General features: G+C 19.1%; 2 protein-coding genes across 2 annotated transcripts; one reads left to right on the top strand and one right to left on the bottom strand.

Moving 5' to 3' along the window:
- Positions 1-1,674: 1,674 nt before the first annotated feature.
- On the top strand, positions 1,675-3,072 carry PADL01_1417200 (H/ACA ribonucleoprotein complex subunit 4, putative; the record flags this gene model as incomplete). The annotated part of the gene is made up of 1 exon (XM_028684455.1): positions 1,675-3,072. The coding sequence occupies one exon, from the start codon at positions 1,675-1,677 to the stop codon at positions 3,070-3,072; it is 1,398 nt and encodes a 465-aa protein (XP_028540531.1).
- Positions 3,073-3,907: 835 nt separating this feature from the next.
- Positions 3,908-14,970, bottom strand: PADL01_1417100 (rap guanine nucleotide exchange factor,putative; the record flags this gene model as incomplete). The annotated part of the gene is made up of 2 exons (XM_028684454.1): positions 3,908-12,940; positions 13,525-14,970. The coding sequence occupies 2 exons, from the start codon at positions 14,968-14,970 to the stop codon at positions 3,908-3,910; spliced, it is 10,479 nt and encodes a 3,492-aa protein (XP_028540530.1).
- Positions 14,971-16,042: the final 1,072 nt, after the last annotated feature.

The following is a 16,042-nucleotide window of genomic DNA, read 5'->3' as shown; positions in this document are numbered from 1 at the left end:
ATATTATAGTATTTTCATTTATGATTTTTTATTGATTATTATAAATAATTATTATAATATTTATTATTTTATTTATTTTATTTTTTATTTTTTTGGTTTTTTTAAAATGGAAATTTCTTTTTTGATGATACAAAACAACATCCATACGTTTTTGTTTTTAAAAACATTATAAATTTATAATATTATTTTCTATATATTTGTAAGGTTAAAGATTATATGTATATAGATATATATATTTATATATAATATAATTATACTAACATACAATTTCTTCTTATTAATATAAAAACAAAACATAAAGTTGAAAATACACTAATTTTTTTTTTTTTTTTGTTAATTTTATTATATATATATATATATATATATATATATATATATATAGAAAGGACTAACATCTGTACATATGGTGTACATATTTCTATAAGAATATAAAATACATGAAAACATTCATTTTTTTATTTTTTTATTAAATATATTAAAGATATTATTAATATTTCTACATTTTGAATGTATGTATGAATAATAAACGATCCTATATAATTTCCTTAGAACATATATTGATGTTATTCAGAACATTTATTTTTTTTTATAGAAATTCATAAAAAAAAATATCATGATATATGATCATAATTTTTTTTGTATCTTTTCTTTTTTTTTTTTTTTTTTTTACTTAATATATTAAAAATACATATTTGATGTAACATATAAAAAATGAACTGTAATTAATATTAAAAAAAAAAAATTAAAAATAACAAGGAAGACTTTTTTTTTGAATCTTTGAAGGAATTACGATGAAATAAAAAAGCTGCAATATATATATTATTGATAATAATGATCTACAAAAATATAAATATTTATATATACATTTTTTTTGAAAGGTTATATAAATTACCCCATATATATATATAAAATATATATATATTATATATATGTAATATAAAAAAAAATAATATAAATATACCGTTGACAATATGAAAACCTTCTATAAAAAAAAAATTATAATAATATTATATTATATATATAATATATATATATATATATATTTATTATATTATATATATATAATATATACATATTTGTATTATAAAAAAATACCCCTATTTAGTTAATAAAAAACATGAAGTATAAAAAGAACAAAATTTTGTACGAAACAATATTGTAAGAAAATTACATAGCTGTTATTTTTAAAAAAAAATTTTATCTAAGAAACAATAAATTTATATTTTTATTTACATTTTATTAATTATTACTAAGATATAAAAAAATGAATTAAATTAAAAAAGCATATTTTTCGATATGATGAAATGAAATATATGATATAGTAATTATATATACATATCTTTTTTTTCATCTTTTTTTTTTTTTTTTTTGGGGAAATCCTATAAATGATTAAATAGAAGAAATATAACAACAATCATATATATTTGCATTTTTGAGTGTTAAAAATAATTATATCTATATCGAAACAGAATAAAAAAAAAAATTATAATATAAATAAATAAATATATATATATATATATATATATATATATTATATGACCAATTTTTTTTTTTTTTTTTTTTTTTTTTTTTAATATAAACAACCCAATCATTTGTTTAATAAATTATATTTATATATATATAATTCCATTGTGCTTATATGTATAAAATATTGTAGATATATATAATATCACGATGGAAGAAAAAAAAAGAGATTATAAAATTGAACCTGAGAAAACAGAAGCTACTATTGATACATCTAATTGGCCTTTATTATTAAAGAATTATGATAAATTAAATATACGTACATCTCATTTTACTCCTTTACCAATGGGAAATTCTCCATATTCAAGAAATATAGAAGAATATTTAAAATATGGGATTATAAATTTAGATAAACCTAGTAATCCTTCATCTCATGAAGTAGTTTCATGGATAAGGAAAATTTTACGATGTGAAAAAACAGGGCATAGTGGTACATTAGACCCTAAAGTTACAGGTGTTTTATTAGTTTGTTTGAATAGAGCAACAAGATTGGTAAAATCACAACAAGAGTCAGGAAAAGAGTATGTTTGTGTATGTAAATTTCATTCGAAACCTAAGAGTATAGAAGAGGTAAAATTAGTATTAAATAATTTTCAAGGAGCTATATTTCAAAGACCTCCATTAATATGTGCTGTTAAAAGGCAATTAAGAGTTAGAACAATATATGATTCCAAATTATTAGATTATGATGAAAAAAATAATGTTTGTGTATTTTGGGTTAAATGTCAAGCCGGAACATATATAAGAACCTTATGTGAACATATAGGTTTATTATTAGGTGTAGGGGCACATATGCAAGAATTAAGAAGAGTTAAATCTGGAAATATGACAGAATATGATAATATGTGTACATTACATGATATATTAGATGCTCAGTATATATATGATACTACAGGTGATGAATCATATTTAAGAAAAATTATTACACCATTAGAAAAATTACTCATAAATTTCCCACGTATAGTTATAAAAGATAGTGCTGTTAATGCTATATGTTATGGAGCTAAACTAACTATACCAGGAGTTTTACGATTTGATAATAATATTGATGTAAATACAGAAATTGTTATTATGACAACAAAAGGAGAAGCAGTTGCATTAGCCATAGCACAAATGACATCTACAGTTATAGCAACAGTAGATCATGGTGTTGTCTCTCTAACTAAAAGAGTTATTATGGATAGAGATACATATGATGTAAAATGGGGATTCGGTAATAGATCTATGGAAAAAAAAAAACTCATACTTGCAGGACTCTTAGACAAATATGGTAAACCAAATGAAAAAACTCCATTAAGTTGGATAAAAAGTGAAGGATATGCTCCAAAACTAATTGGAACAAATACAACCAACTTTAATTTAGATATTCAAAATGATAATACAAAAAATGAAAATAACAATAATAAAATTGAAAAAAATAATTTAACCACTTCTTCAATTAATACAAATATTAACGATGATATGTCTGAAGCAAATAAAAATCAAAATGAAAATGCAGAAAAATCTGATTCAAGTGATTTAAAAAAAAAAAAAAAAAGAAAAACATAAAAAATTAAAAAATTAAAAAAAATATATAATTAAAATATTAAAAGTTTGTATAATCTGTACTTTCTTCATTTCATTATAACCTTATTATATTATTTATTAATATTATATATATATATATATATATATATATATATATATATAATATATAGCCATATTTTTATATGTATATATATATATTTTTTTTTTTGTTTATTAAATTTTTATAATACATAAAATATTCATAGAAACATTAAAAAAACTTATATTTAGTTATAATTAAAAAGAAATATTTCTTTAAATATATAAAAAGGTTTTTATTTTATTGATATCATATGAAAATTATAGGATATTTTAAAAACTCTAAACAAGAAAAAATAAATAAAAAAAAAGGTTAGTATAAGAAGGGTATGTGTTTAAATGATGAATTGTTATCGTTCATATATATATATATATAATTTTATTTTAAAATACTTTTAGAGATATTATAATATAACAAAAACTTATAATGTCTAACATATTGAAATGAAATATTTAAACAAATACACATTGTAGTGTACATAAAATAATTATATATTATTAAATAATATTTTATTTTTTTTTATTTATGTATAAACGGAATTAATACTAACATATTAATTAATTCTATTTATTTATTATTTTAAAAATATATAGATAATATTATTGGTGAAAAATTATAATTATATTATAAAAAATATATGTCCATATATTTGCACATATTTTTATCAATATTTTGTAAGCAAATATTCATATATATATATATTGATTATATTTGTATTTCGCTCTGTTGTCTTTCCTTTTAAATATTTCATATAATTTAAAATGGAGTTTTGTTTTATCATGTTTCCTCTTTCTTTTTATTTTTAATTTTTTTATTCTTTTCTTTATTTTTATCTTTTTCCTTATCTTTATTATTTTTTTTTGTATGTTTTTCTTTATCTTTCTTTTTCTTATTATTATCTGTTTGGACATTTTGTGCATCATCTTTTTGTTTCTTATCTTGTTTTTCTTCAATAGAGAAACTTATGTTACCCTTAGGTAACTTGGACATAGTAACATCATTTTTATGTTTATCGTTATCTTCATTATCCTGTATAGTAACTATTTTATTTTTTGATCGATATGAAGCAAGTGTATGAATATTTGTGTTACTATTTAGATTAATAATATCAGATTGTATGCTTGTTTTTTTTTTCATATGTACTCTTTTATAATTTGCTTTGGCTCTATTTAAAAATTTATTAAAATGTAAATGAAGAAGTCTATTAAATTCTGAATCACTAAGGGATAACAAAATTGCTTCAGTATCTAAGATAACATTAGCTGTTCTTTTAATATTTTTGATGAGAGCTAATTCACCAAAATAATCTGCTTTTTTTAAATTAGATAAAACTATTTTATCCTTATTACAATCTGTATTTTTTTCAACAGTAACTAATCCTTTACATATAATATAATATTTATCATCATATGTATTTGCTTTTATAATAGTATGATTAGGATGGTATATTTCTACTTTCATTGCATATGATATTTGAACAAGTTCTTCTTCAGATAAATATCTTAATATAGGTACATTTCTAAGAACTGGTAAAATATGAGTACAATTCTTTTGTCTTTCTTCTAACATAGGTTTTACATTTTCTTTATATACACTTCGTTCTAATATCCATACAGTTGCTATATCTGAACTTATTTTTACTTCATAATTTGATGGAATTTCATTAATAGCTTGATCACATCCATATATTTCATTATTTTCAACAGAACCTATTGGAGCTTCTATACCAAATAAATTATATGTAATTAAATTGGCTTTACCATCATAAATACATATAATAGGTGCTTCTTCATCATTTTGTTTAATTATAATATCACCATAATTCATAATTTGTCTATCCATTAATGTAGTGAAAAAGGATCTTTGTTCTAGTGTTAGAAATTTAAAATATATATTACTTTCTAATAATTTAACTATATGTGTACATTCATTCGTAAATATTTTATGATGACCTTTATTTAATATTATAGGTTCTTCATATGTTACTTCAAAATTTGTTTCCATCATATCAGTATTCATTTTTGTGAGATTCTCGTTTCCTTGAAAAAAATTAACTACTTGATTTAAAAGAGATTTTTTTAAATTATATGCATTATATGCTTCTTCAATAAATAATTCACCATTCATTATACTAAGAACAATTTCTAAAGGAATATATTCTTCATTCATTATATTAATTTCATCCCAAATACTTTTTATATTTGTATTACTTAGTCCAACTTTCTCACATACTATTTCAAAGTTAATATAATTACATACAGCATCTTCAACATTCAAAAATACGATATTTTTAAAAGCTAAGGTACTACTACCATAAACTTCGGTTAATCTTAAATTTAATTCATATTTATCTATTTCTTCATCCTTATAAATATTTTTATATAAATCTATTAATGTCAATATATTCTTTTCATTACATAAATATTTAAACACACTTTCTAAATTTTCTCGAGATCCAAATAAATCTTCTATATTTAAAGAAATCATATAATCTAAGAAATCATTATATTTTACATACCCAGTGTTAAATTTATCTATACCTTTATAAAAATGATATATAGAATTATATTCAGAACTAATGAACGCAATTAATGTTTCCAACATTTTGTTTATATCAAGTTCAGATGAATTAGAGTTACTAATTTTTTTTTTTAAAATACTTGAAGATTTCTTAGGAAAATCAGTAACATATTTATCATTTTCTTCATTTTCTATATTTATGTATTCATTCTTTACTAAATTACTACTTGAATCTTTATTTTCATGTTTATATATATCAGCTTCTTTAATTTCTTTTGTCACACTATGATGATTTTTATTTAACAATTCTTCATGAGCATTTTTTGTTTTTTTTTTTTCTTCCTCAATTTTATCCTCCTGGTTCGCATAACATAAAACATTATCACTATCATTATTATTATTATTATTATTATTATTATTATTATTATTATATGTAGTAGTATCAGACGTATTTGTTGCTGTATTTTCCTTATCCTTCATATCATTATTTTTGGCATCACCCTGATGATCATACGTCTGTTCAGAATTAATAATATTACTATTACTGTTCATATTAATTTCGTCTACCTTCCTTTTCATAATTGATTTTAGCTTTTTCTCTTCTTTCAATTTTATCTTTTCAATAACTTTCAATTCCTTCATCTTAATTTCATTAATTTTTTTTTCTTTTTCCTCCTTAATTTTTTTCATTTCTTTTTCATTATCTATACTGTAATTACTATATTCACTAAAAGTACTTTTTGAATTTTTAAAATTGTTTGTATGATATCTTTGGATATCATAAGGACTCTTTTCCTTTTGTTCGTTATTATGTTTAATATTTTTCCTTGTTATATCTTTTTGATCATCTTTCTTTGTTTGATAATGATATGTATTTGTTTCTCTTTCCTTTTCCTTTTCTTTTTGATTTTTTTTTTTTTCTTCTTTTAGTTTCTCATTTATTTCCTTCTCAAAACTAAAAACATCGCTACTATCTTCAGAAATGCTACTGAATGAGCTTGCCGAGTCAGGTATTTTTATAGAAAGGGAGTTCATGTTTGTATTAAAATTATTTCCATACATAGATTTTAACCAGGGTGGTAATGAATAGCTTCTAGTATATTTTATATCAGCTTCTTGTAATAAATCATTAAATAAGCTAGAAAAATGATTAGTAAAAGAAATTTTATCAATTGCTAATAAGAAGCAATTTGTATAAGCTTCACATCTAGTTGTTCTTAATTGTTCATTGATGATAGATAATTCTCCAAAATAATCATATTTATATAAATAGAATGATTTCGTTTTGTTTATTTTATCTTTTAAAATATTTTTTTCTTCATTTAATTTTTTCTCTACACCTTTTTGATTTGACACATATTCATTTGTATCTTCTTTAAAATCTGTCTTTACAGCAACAATCCCTTTCTTAATAATATAAAAGAAATCTGGAGTATCCTGATATTTTATAATTACTTGACCTTTTTTGAAAAATTGTAGTGTAAAATTTTTAGAAGCATTATAAAGAGCATCATTATCTAATTTTTGTATAATATTAACTTTTTTTAAAAATTTCAATACTTTTAATATATAATTTTTATCATGTTTCTTTTTTTGGAAATCATTTTTTATATCTTCGTTTAATACATCTATCTGATTTATATCATTAATTATATTAAGCATATCAATAAAAGGAGAAAGGAATTCTAAAAAAAGAGATGCTTCTAAAGTATATAGTTCAGTATCCTTTATTGCTACTGCTATGAAAAAAGCTTTAATGTTTTTTAATATTAGCTGATGACCAAAATATTGATTTTCATTATATGTAACAAATTCATCATACATATTTTTATGTTGATTAAATTTTTGTATAGAAATTTGTCCTTGTTTTATAAAATAAAAATATTCACAATGATCTCCTTCTAATATTATATATTTCCCCTTAGGACATTTTTCATATTTCAGATTTTTTAAAAATGTTTCTTTGTCTTTCATTTGTCTTAATATCTTTTTGAAAGATTTGATTTTCATTAAATTAGTTTCAATTTCTTCAGTGAAATATTTTTGTTCAGCATTAAAAATATTTAATAACAGTTTGTCTAAATCACTATAAAAAGATTGTATATTATTTTTATCAATGTATTCAATATCTAGAGATATATAATCAGTTGATAAATTATTTGAAGTAATAGACAATTTATTATTTAAAGTTTTATTTGAAAAGTCGTTAGTATAATAACTTTTTTTATTAAAAGAATTAGATATATATTTTTTATTTTTTTGCATATTATTAAAGCTATTTGTTATGGATAAAGGAGATGAATTACTTTTTTTTACATCTTGTTCATTTTTATTTTCTTTATTATTTATAATAGAAATAATTTTCTTTTTTTCATCAGATGACAAATTTTGGCATTCATCTGTTTCATATTCATCACAAGTAATAATCTTATTATTATTATCATCATCATTATTATTTTTGTTTTGATTTATTTTATTTTTATTTTTCTTTTCATTTTGTATTTTTCTATATTTGTTCATTTGTTCGACATCTTCATTACTATTTGCATAATTTGATATAATACTTTCTATACCCTTTGTATACGTTTTACGTATATACTCAACAAATTCTGTAACTATATCTTTATTTAAGAGAGATAAGAAATATTCTTTTGAAATAGAATAGCAACAAGCTGTATCTGATTCTACTATAGCATCACAAGTTCTTAAAGTATTAAATATTAAAGATACTTCACCAAAAAATTGATATTGATTTATGGTATTGATAGGATTATTTTTTGTTTTAGATGTATGATAAAAAATATTAATTTTACCTTCTTTTAATATAAAAAATTGCATGGGATCATCATGTTTTCTTATAACTATTTTGTTTTTTTCAAATATACATTTTTTGACATTCATAGATAGACTAATTTTTTTCATATTTGGGAAATTTTTTAATATAGGTATTTTATTAACAATACTCATAAATTCTTCTGAAATATTTCTTTTCTTATCTATTAGATTCATAAATTCATGTGTATATATAGAATTATCAATATTAATTATAGCAATATTAGTATGTGCAATGTAATTATATATATCATTTTTATATATAACATTTACACTGTTAATAAAACATTTGGCATCTTTATTATTTCTTAATATACCATTAATTAGAATAATGATTTCATTTTTAAAATAATCGTTGTTATCATTTGATGTGTTATGTTTATTTTTATTTGTATTATCATGATTTTTTAATAAGTTTAAATCATAATTTTGTTTATAACATTTTTTTTTTAATTGTTTTATAAACATTTTTCTTTCATTTTTATCTAAGTAATAGAAAGGAGAAATGTTATTTAAAATTTGACAAGTAACTTCGATTTCATCAGCAGTTAATAAATTTCCATTGTTCATTTCTTCTATATTCATAAAAAGATTAGAACATATGGTACCTTTAAATCTATTATGATGATTAAGTCTATGTGATATTTCTTTATCTTCTTCAATATCATTTATTTGTTTTTTAATATTTTGAATATTTTCTTCACTATCATGATTAGAACAATTAATTTTCCCATTCAAAAAGGCAGAAAACATTTTATAATCTAATAAATGATCTTCTAAAAAAGGTTCGAAATTTTCCCATAAGGTTAGACAGTAATCAATTTGTATACCTATATTATACATTAAGCACATAAAGGTTTTCTTATTAATTTTATTAACTTTGATATCATCATTAGGGTTATCATTTTCTAAAGTATTTTTAATTTTTTTTTCATATAAAGTGATTTTATCAATATGTTTATATTTGTTTTTTTTAAATATATCATAAGTATTTTCTTCTATATCTTTTTCATTAATATCACTGTCCGAATTTATAGAATCGTCTGAACTATTACAAACTTGATCATTAATAAATAGTCCTTTTTTTACTGACCCATATATTTCTATTATTCTTCTTTTAATTTTGGAAAGAGGACATTCAGAACCTTCAAAATAAAAATATAGGTCTTTTACTTCAATAGCAAAATCGAAATCTTCTAGTGTGAAATATTCTTTACATAACGACAAATCATATTCCACAAAACAGTGTGCATTATTTTGCATAACGGATTTGTTATTATTATTATTATTATTATTATTATTATTTTTATTATTATTATTATTATTATTATAATTTTTCGTATATAATTTAGTTATATCATTGTCTTTATTCCTACTTACATATTCATTATCATCATGTGACTTATTCTTTATGTATCCATTTTCGTAATTTTTTCCTTTATGAAAATAATTTACAGTTTGTAAAATTTTATTTTTATTTGTATAATATACATAGAAGATTATAGAATAATATAAATTTATTATATCATCTTGTACAAAATTATAGCTAGCCATTTTTTCATTTGAAGAAAAGAAATATATAAATTCATTGAGACTTATATATAACTTATTTTTTTTTATGACTGCATTAAAAAATTCATGTAAATTGTGAAAATTTTCTGTAATATATATATACATTAAATTTTTTAAATGCATAGATATAAAATTATATTTATGATACTCTTCTTTCATTTCTTCTTCTACATTTAAATAACGTAGTATATTTCTTAAAAATATATATCCTTTTCCTTTAAATTTCTTATCCATACAATTAAAATGATAAGAACATGAATCTCTTGATATACCTATAATATCACAAAAATTTACAAAGGATACCTCAAAAATTTTATCAAAATTATTTAAATCCTCATCATAAAATAAATTAATTAAATTTACAACACCACCACACTCTACGAAACGATTTTTAAATTCTTCATAACTTTCATTTGTTATAAAATTTATTTTATGATATATTGTTTTTAGACAAGTATTATTACTATTATTACATATATATTCAATAACTGTTTTATATTCTTTTTCATTTAATTTTTTTATATTTGATGAATTATCATTCTTTTCTTTTTTATTCATAAATTCCCCTTCTTTAACAAAATTATTATTATTATTATTACAATTCATGTAAGTATTTAAAGCATATTGTAATATATCATCCGAATTTATTTGTACGCTAAAAATTTTATTCTTATACATTTTTATTAAATCAATTTTACTATATAAAATTAAATTCAGGTAAAAGTTATATATATTCATATCATAATGATAAATAATTTCTTTAAATGTTTGAATGTTCACTTTAGAATATTTCTTATTATTGAAGAAATCTTGTTCAGAATATTCGCTTCCTGATTTCATAAAAAAATTTGTATTACGAAAATTTATTTTATCTTCTACATATTTTTCTTCCTCATTATTATTTATAATAACTGATTTGTCAGTGAATATTTTTTCATTTTCTCTTAATAGTTTTTCATTTATACTATTATAATTATGTATATTACTTTTAAATGAATTAATACAACCATGATCATTATTATCATTTTGATCATTTTGATCATTTTGATCATTTTGATCATTTTGATCATTATGATTTGATTTATCGTCCTCAATGGAATAACTATTTATATTATCGTTATTTATGAGATTCTTATTCATTTTATTATCTTCTTTTTTGGGGTTATCGTTTAATACCTTCGATTTATGTTTGATTATTTGCTTTCTACTATTATCCCCTTCAAAAGAAACTACATTTTTTTCATCTATATATTCTTCATGTTTCTTAACATTTTCTATAATATTAAAAGAATCATCTTTGACTTGTTCATTTTCAAAACCATTTTTTTTGTTGACATTAGAGATTTGTTTTATATGATTTTCTTCTTTTAATAATGTAGCATCAACCTTTTCTATGTTATCTTCTATTTTATTATTATTATTATATTTATTATTATTACTATTCTTATTTGCAAGTACGTTTTCTTCTTGCACATTTCCATCCTTTTTACCCTCCGATACATTTATATCTTTTTTATCATCTTGAAATGCATATTTTTCATCTTTGTTTTTCTTTTTTAAAAGATCTTTAATATTTTTTTTTAGTACTTCTAAAGACGAATCATGTCTTCTTGGATATTCCTCAACTCCATAAAATCTTTCAAAATTTTCGTGTTTTTTATTATGATTCCATTCTTCTTTATTTTTAATATTTTCATCATATTTATCATTTTCAACATTTTTATCACTTTCAACATTTTTATCACTTTCAACATTTTTATCACTTTCAACATTTTTATCACTTTCAACATTTTTATCATTTTCAACATTTTCAATTTCATTTTTAGTTTTACCTACACTTTCTTCATCACTTTTTTTATAAATTTCTGTATTCTCCTTGTATGTATCTTTCTTTATATCAAACGAATTGTATATCTTTTCTTTTACATATTTTTCCTTTTCATTTATCTTTTTTTTTTCCTTTTGTTTATGTTTTTTTTTATTCATTATATTTTCTTGTATTTTATGTACATCCTTTCCATTTTCTTTAAAACTTTTACTTTTTTTATTATCTTGATATATATTTTTTTTTTCATTAAAATTATCATTTATATTATTTTCTTTTTTGTATGTCTTCTCTGGTATATCCTGTTTTATTATTTCGTCTTCGATATTATAAATAAAATTTTCATGAGAATCTCCTAAGGTTATATCATGATAATCCTCAACATTCATATTTAGATTATCATTCTTTGTGTCTTCATCGTTTGTTTCCTTTTGGTTTATATTTTTATCTTCATCCAAATTTTCTGAATGTTCATTTTTTTTATTTACACAAGGAATTGTTTGACTACAATGTTTCATTTTATCCTTATATATATTATTAAAATGTTGATTTGTTTTATTATTTTTTTTATATAATAGAAAATATTTGTTAACAAATTCGTTAAACTCTTCCTTGTTCATTTCCTTCTTAAGAATATTTTTATTCTGAATATAAAAATCATACATACATTTATATTTTATATATGTATACATAATATTTTTATTAATATAAGAATTGTAATTATTAATATGTTTTGGCTTATAATTATTCCTCTTATGTATATATGTCGAATTGTCTGTATTTTCTAAAATTTTATTTTTTATAACTCCAGATAAGCTTGAATTATTTTTTGATTTAACCTCCTCTCTCGCTTTTACACAATTACAACCAGAATTGATATTATGATTTGATGTATTAATATTTACATGTATATCTCCTTTTAATTTTTTATCAAGTTCAATCTTTCTTTTATTTATTAATTCTTTTATTTCGAAATAATACATGTCATTTTTATTAGGTATATTTAAATCTACCAAAGTGATGTCTTTTTTTAGTGGTTCCAAATTCTTATCCTTAACATCCTAAAAAAAAAAAAAAAATAATATATATATATAAAATATTTTTTCATGAAATATACAACCAATTATTTTTTTATAATATGATAATGTACATATATCATTTACATTCCCTCCTTTATAGTAACATGATCTTTTTTTTTTTTTTTTTTTATTTGTGATGTAAAATATTGCATTTGGAGATATTTAAAAAATAAGAATATATGAATATATAAATATATATCACAATTATTTTTTTTTTTTTTTATTAAATTTTTAATCATTTTATGAAATATTATTCATATTTTGTTGAGGGGTGTATAAAATTTAAAATGAATAATAAAAAAGGTTATACTAATAAAAGATATATACATATATGTATATATAATATATATAATGGAAGAATATGTCTTATTTCTGTTTTAATGTGATATATAATTATAAATATAAACAAATATGATACATACATAAATAAATAAATATATATATATATATATATATATATATATATGAAATTATTATTTTTATAGAATAAAATTTATCACATTATAAAATTCTCAGTGCATTTTTTTTATTTTATTATTATATTTTTTTTTTTTTTTTCATCATACTTGTAAATTTTTATTTTCTACATTTAATTCATTAAGCTTGGTCCATGTTTGTATTATAATTTTTTCATTATGATCAATTTTTGAATTATTCTTTGTATTACTATCACATATATTTTTTGAATAGGAAATATTTTGATTTTTATATTGATTATATGTATTAACTATTTCATTTTTCGAATTAATCGTTTCATATATTGAAGTCATAATTTCAGTATTTTCGTTTTTGTTTTCATGATATTGTTTATAAAATTGAATTAGGTTATGTTTTAGTTTATCCCTCATATCATTTACATAAGTTTTATAAAATAAAATTTTTTGTTTATAATGAAATAATTCTTTTCTCAAATTAAAGTTTTTGTTTTCTAAATAACATAAATTACGATAAAGTGAAATATTTTTATTATTTTGATATAAATTATTTTTGTCTTTTACTAAAAAATTGTTATTTATATTTTGATGAGTAGGATATAATTTTTCAACTAAAAATGGATCTCTTAAAATAAAAGTTTCTATTTGTAATATTTTTTCTTTTAATAATTTATTTTGCATAATTAATTCATCTTTTTCTATTTTTATACTTTTCATTGATTTTTGAAATATACCTGGTTCATCATATTTAATATTTTGATTTAAGATATTTAGTATATCATGTAATAACATGGAGCATGCACAAATACTTTTTAATTTTTCATCAAAATTTAATGATTCTATACTTGAAATATTCTTATGTTTTATATTTTGATATTCATTATTATTTTCATAAGTATCTATATGTTCATTTGTTATTATATTATTAATACCCTCTATATTTTCACTTAATTTTAAACTATCTCTTATATTTTCATCTATATTATTATTATAATTATTATAATAATTATTAGTAGTAGTATTATTAATTTTTATAAGATTGTTATACCCTTTTATATTGCCAACAAAATTATTCAATTCTGGTTGTCTTTTTCTTACATCTTTATTATATTTATTATTTTGTATTTCACTTTGAGATTTCAAATATTGACTTATGTTGTCTTTACTTAGTAGTTGATCATTTAATTCGGCATTTGATCTTTCTAAAGAAATGTTTTTTCTTAACATATTTTGGAATTTGTATTTAATAAATTCATTTTCATTATTTAATTGATTTATTTCATTAATATATGTACCATATTTTTGATTTTTATTTGAATTCCTATTCATTGAATTTCTTTTATTGCTTTCTTTAATTAACTTTTCATTTTTTTTTCTCAAATAATCATTTTCTCGTTGTATAAAATTGTTCGTATGCTTTAATTGTTCTATATATTCTTTTAATGAATTGTATATAAAGAATATATCTTTTGAGCTTTCTTCTTCATCTTCATTTGTATTTTTGAATATTCTTCTATCTATACATTTCTTTAAATTGTCATGAATATTTTCTATAGCTTTTGATTCAAGGTCCTCCATATTTATTTAAAAAAGACATTGTCTAAAGGAAGTTTTTTTCTCTTATTATTAATATATAAATATATGAACATATATCAATATATATATATATATATATATATATATATATTATGATGTGTTTATTACTTTTTATCTTTTCTCTTTTTTATTTTTGCTCAGAATTAATCTTTATATAAATATATAATTAATTTTATAAAAAATGTGTAATACATAATAATGTATTTAGTTGAAAAAAAAAAAAAAAAAAATGTATGATTTAAATGTCAAAACTAATATTTATTAATACAAAATTTGTAATAACTTTTATGAATTAAATAAAAAAATTCAAAAAAAAATAATTAATTTTTTTTGTAGGATAAATATATATATATATATATATATATATATATTGATAATTTATGATAAAGAATTTATATATATATATTTGTTTTATTATCTTTTTTCGTGAAATAAGTAGAATCACCATGAATGAAAAACCTTATTTAAAAAAAGAAAAAAGAAAATTAAAAATAAAATGGGAAAGAAAATATATATTGTTATATATATGTTGTCTACATATATATATATATATATATATATATATTTCTCTTTTTTCTTTTTTTATTTAAAAAATTTACCCTACTATATATTTAAGAAAAAAAAAAAATTATATATATATATATATATATATATATATATGAATTAAATAAATTAATAATACAATGTATATATAATTTTTTACATTTATACATGTATGTAGTGAACGTAAAAATATGTATATAATATAATATATATATATATATATTCAAATATGTGTATATATTCATAATTCTTCATTTTTATTTTCATTTTACCAAAATGCATGTGTATATAAAATCTATAATGGCATTACAACTGTTGCTAAGTGGTAGGATAATTTTTTTTGTAACCTATGCACACACACAGGAAAAAAAAAAAAAATAAAATAATAAATAATTAGATATATATATATTATATATATATATATATATATATATATATATATATGCATTAAAATTAGAATACATATATTAATTTTATATTTGAAAAATAAAAAAAAAAAAAATTTACATTA

The sequence above is a fragment of the Plasmodium sp. gorilla clade G2 genome (genome assembly GCF_900097015.1).
Source record: "Plasmodium sp. gorilla clade G2 genome assembly, chromosome: 14".
NCBI lineage: Eukaryota > Apicomplexa > Aconoidasida > Haemosporida > Plasmodiidae > Plasmodium > Plasmodium adleri (nom. inval.).
The sequence above is the reverse complement of the archived record's forward strand: the minus strand, read 5'-3'. Positions and strand labels throughout refer to the sequence as shown.